This window comes from Arachis duranensis, chromosome 8, assembly GCF_000817695.3.
Source record: "Arachis duranensis cultivar V14167 chromosome 8, aradu.V14167.gnm2.J7QH, whole genome shotgun sequence".
NCBI classification, from domain to species: Eukaryota; Viridiplantae; Streptophyta; class Magnoliopsida; order Fabales; family Fabaceae; genus Arachis; species Arachis duranensis.
This window is the reverse complement of record NC_029779.3, coordinates 10919217-10923766: the sequence shown is the minus strand read 5'-3', so window position 1 is coordinate 10923766 and position 4550 is coordinate 10919217. Positions and strand designations below refer to the sequence as shown.

General features: G+C 35.9%; 1 protein-coding gene across 1 annotated transcript; it reads left to right on the top strand.

Annotated features, from left to right (window-relative positions):
• The first annotated feature begins 1549 nt into the window (after positions 1-1549).
• On the top strand, positions 1550-3996 carry LOC107460731 (uncharacterized). The gene is made up of 5 exons (XM_016079121.1): positions 1550-1910; positions 2098-2210; positions 2316-2657; positions 2717-3076; positions 3202-3996. The coding sequence occupies exons 1-5, from the start codon at positions 1550-1552 to the stop codon at positions 3994-3996; spliced, it is 1971 nt and encodes a 656-aa protein (XP_015934607.1).
• The last annotated feature ends 554 nt before the right edge of the window (positions 3997-4550 follow it).

Genomic DNA, 4550 nt, shown 5'->3' with positions numbered 1-4550 from the left:
ATATATATATAACTACACGGAACCCATTATACAAAACTTTCTTCTTTCCTCTTTAATCTAAACATAGATTGATGCATTTAATCTTTTATATCTTAACTTCCTTTTCTGTAAAAGAAAAGTGAAAAAAGAAAAAAAAGAGAAAAATGACAACTCCATAATTTCCCCCTTCTAGTAGACATACATGTAAGTGTGTGTGTATCATACGTTGAGAAATCCATCAAGCACTTAATTATCAAGAAAGATAATAATACACGTGTACTTATGTTAAGAGTATAGTATCAGATATGGTTTTGAAAGCTAATTCTCTATTCCTAATTTAAAAAAAATTCATAAAACCAGGTTTCCAATTTCCATATATACCAACTATGAATTTATCATTATCATCGGATAATTTATATATTTAATCGAAATGAATTATAAATATATCAGATTGTTCTAAAATTTAACTCATTATAATTTCATCCTCTCATCTATTGTATAAATCGTGGATTCTCATTAAGTTTTAAAATATTATGTGTAAGAAGTAAGAACACTAAAAATACCACAACTTATGTGCTGAAAACGATTAATAACGAATAGGTGTAAAATACGTAAAAGCATCACGATTTAGGTGCAACACAAAACTATAGACGTGTCAGAAATTGTGATAGGCTACACATGTATAAATCGTGGGATATTCTTGGGTTTCGAATCCAAAAGAATGAAACCCATATAATTTCCACGATTTACAGCAGCTAAACGTTAAACCCATTGGATAATCACAATTTAGGTTCAGACCTATGAAAACTCAAAAGAAACCAACGATTAAGTTAATGTATTAAAATATTTTGATGATATAAATAGCTTGGACCAGCGGATCATTTTTTTTAATATTGGTTAAGATTTGGTGTAATACTTCATTATTGGATGTAGTGGTGTTTTGCATATTTACGAGGGCTGATAATTTGCAGGGGGCGAATTGCTTTAACCAAATATTTTTTAAAAAATAAAAGAAGACAGTAGAAGGGAGGCGTATTGCTTTTTTAAAAATTTTAAAAAGCAATACAAGGGGGCGGATTGTATAAATTTAATATTAAACTCACAATACAAGGGGGCGGATTGTATTAGTTTAATATTAAAAATATAATACAAGGGGGCGTATTGACAATACAAGAACGGCGTATTACCAGAACGCATGGGGCGGAATGACATTACGCAGGGGCGTATTGTTTTTTTTATTAAAAAAATATACATCGAGTATTATAAAAAGAAGAACGAATTTGTTGAGTGTGAGTGTGGTTTATTTCGTTGAGAGAGTAAGAGAAGAAAAATGGAAGAAAGTGTTAGTTTGAAAATATATTATAATGGTCAAATTTTTTCACAAACATCTGAAGGTGTGAGTTTTGTATGTGAAAATCCATATGATCTTGTTATTCCTTTTGGAATAACATACGAGGAATTTAAGCGTATACTTTGTCAGTGTGTTGATAATCAAGTATTAAAGAGAATCACAAATATTTTTTATAGACAACCTGTGTTAGTATTTGGGGGTTTTATTCAATTTCAAATAATGTATGTGGTTGACGATACAAGTATGCAAGTGATGTTTTCGATCTACCAACAAACACGGGCACAAGTGTCAGTTATCGAGTTATATGTTGAGTTCGAAGAATTAGTTGAGGTTAATTTACCCGAACCTAACATCGACTGGACGGTTTATAACATTGAAAGTGAAGAGGAATTCGAGGGCACTTATCATATTGTTGGTCTAGTTGAAGATGTCGACGAAGATGATATCATAGTTGAGCCTGACGTTGCAGATGTGACAAATGCACTAACGAGCCAACATCTATCTAGAGAGCCTTCTTTTATGCATGCTTTGGATCTAGATGCTATGAATGCACCAGAATTTCCTAAGTTTGTCAATGCAGGTAAGTAGTCTTCTATTTTTATTGTGATTAGTATTATAATAATTATTATTAGCCTTTATTATATTACGCATTACTATTATAGTTATTATTTGTTATTACGATTATTTGTTGTTATTATTATTATTAATTTATTATTGTTACCATTATTAGTAACAGTAAGACTTATTTCTTGTTATGGCTGTTGTAGATCCTGTTGTTGTTACGGATGGTGAATTTGTCATCGGCATGGAGTTTAGTTCTAGAGAAACTGTGATTGCAGCAATTAAAGATTATACCATTCGTCGGGGTGTGGATTATCGAGTGTGTGGATCTGAGCCAACCACATTTTATGCTAAGTGTGTACACTATGGAACAAATTGCGATTGGCTTATCAGGGCTAGTCTTATTAAGAGAAAGTTTTGTTAGGTTATAAGGCGGTACAATGGTAGTCACACATGCTCCAGGACAACAATCTCTCAAGATCATGCCAAGATAAACTCAGACATGATTGCAGAGGTTATAAAGCCATTGGTTGAAGTTGATCCATCTTTAAAGGTGAAATCTGTGATTGCTGAAGTACAATCGAAATTCAATTATACGATAAGTTACCGCAAAGCATGGCTGGCCAAGAAAAAGGCAATTGCGAATATTTTTTGTGGTTGGGAAGCTTCTTATGAAGCTTTACCGTCGTGGTTTGAAGCAATGGTACAGAAAGATCCATCAGCTGTAGTTGAGATCGAAACTGCACCAGCTTACCTAGGGGATGAGGTGGTCCAGGATATTAGGATACTGACACGAGTGTTTTGGAGCTTTTACCCTTACATTAGATTAGGAGCTGCAAACCAATCGTCCAAATAGATGGCACACATCTGTATGGCAAATACAAAGGAGCTCTCTTAGTTGCAGTTTCTCAGGATGGCAATGGCAATATTGTGCCTCTTGCATTTGCCGTTGTTGAGGGTGAGACTTCTGATGCATGGCACTTTTTTCTTACTCATTTGCGCACACATGTGGTGACGCGGGATGGTATTGGGCTTATCTCTGATCGACACGACTCTATTACCTCAGCAATAGCACGTAGTAATGGATCATGGGAGCCTCCGAGAGCTATCCGCATGTTTTGTGTTAGGCACATAGCATCCAACTTCTTAAGGAATTTCAAGGCACCGTATTTACAAAAGTTGATTGTAAATATGGGTACGTAAATTATAGTTAAATAATGATGTTAGTGTTATGTGGTGATACTTATTTTTTTTCTTTTTTTTTTCTTTTTACAGGTTATTGTAGGACTGTGCGTGAATTTAATGTGTAGTATGCAAGATTACGTGAGCGTGGTGAGGCTTACACTCAGTGGCTCGATCGGATCCCACGTCAGCAATATGCTTTGGCGTTCGATAATGGATATCGCTGGGGTCATATGACCACAAACCTAGTCGAGTGCATCAATGGGGTATTAAAGGGGGCGCGAAATCTTCCAATTACATCACTTGTCAAGGCAACTTTTTATAGGTTAAATGAGTTGTTCACTAGGAAGAAGGCTGAGGCTGAGGCTCGAACGAATGCGGGACATGTATTCTCTGAATATGCAATCAACAAACTTCAATCAAATCAGCAAGCAGCGGGAAACATCCAAGTTAACTTGTTTGATAGGCAGAATGAGGTCTTTGAGGTGCGCGAGATGCCCAGTGGTTTAGAGTATGCGGTGAATCTCCGTCAACGACATTGTGATTGTGGTGAGTTTCAGACATATCGAATTCCTTGTCGTCATGTCTTTGCGTGTTGTGCGAACCAACGACTTGATTGGCAACAATATGTTCATGACATATATAGGATGGAAGAGATAAAGAAGGTGTATAGAGCAAGGTTTAAGCCATTAGGGAATCCAGCAACATGGCCTGTGTATCAAGGACCAAGGCATATACCTAATCCGCACTTAAAGCGAGTATCCAAAGGACGTCCCAAAATAACTCGTTTCTTGAATGAAATGGATATGCGTGATATGCGTGGTCCTAGGCATTGCAGGCTTTGTGGAGGCCAAGGTCACAGTCGAAGTAGATGCCCTCAGCGTCCAGGGTCAAGTGCTAGTGGTGGTGCTCATAATTCTTAGGATTTTTGGCATTTATTTACTTATTGTATTGGATTATGTACTACATTATGAATTAAATTAAACAAAAACTACCATAGCAATCTTACCACAATAGCAATCTTACAACAATAGGTGAACAATAAATATAAAGATTACTTGCTAAATGTCTTTTTCACAAATTTAGTACATTTTTTTACTGCTTTTTTTATTGTGGAAGGGGTATATCTACTTGCGCTCCTACGTATTGGGTCAATCCTCAAGTTATACCCCTTACTTTGTACATCGGTAGTGTGGAAACTTCTCGCACCTTCCACCCCATCTATATCTTCCGCCGCAGCTGCATGACATGAACAACCACAAGAATAAATACACTAATCAAGTATTAGGATTCATTAACAATAATAAATAGACTAATATTAAATACACTAATATTAAATACACTCATATTAACTACACTATTACCATCGCTGTCATCTTCATTGTCGTCCTCACTATCATTATCAACCGCAGCCATTGGTGCTTGCACCTGAGGAAAATTAACAGCATTACTATGACCAATCCCTCTAGCGACACTT

What these genes read in the sequence shown, in the direction of transcription:
- LOC107460731 (XM_016079121.1), top strand. Translation starts at nt 1,550, where the DNA reads ATGTATGTGGTTGACGATACAAGTATGCAAGTGATGTTTTCGATCTAC. An exon ending in TCCTAAGTTTGTCAATGCAG is followed by an intron (nt 1,911 to 2,097) that starts GTAAGTAGTCTT and finishes TGGCTGTTGTAG; the next exon opens with ATCCTGTTGTTGTTACGGAT. An exon ending in GTCGGGGTGTGGATTATCGA is followed by an intron (nt 2,211 to 2,315) that starts GTGTGTGGATCT and finishes AAGTTTTGTTAG; the next exon opens with GTTATAAGGCGGTACAATGG.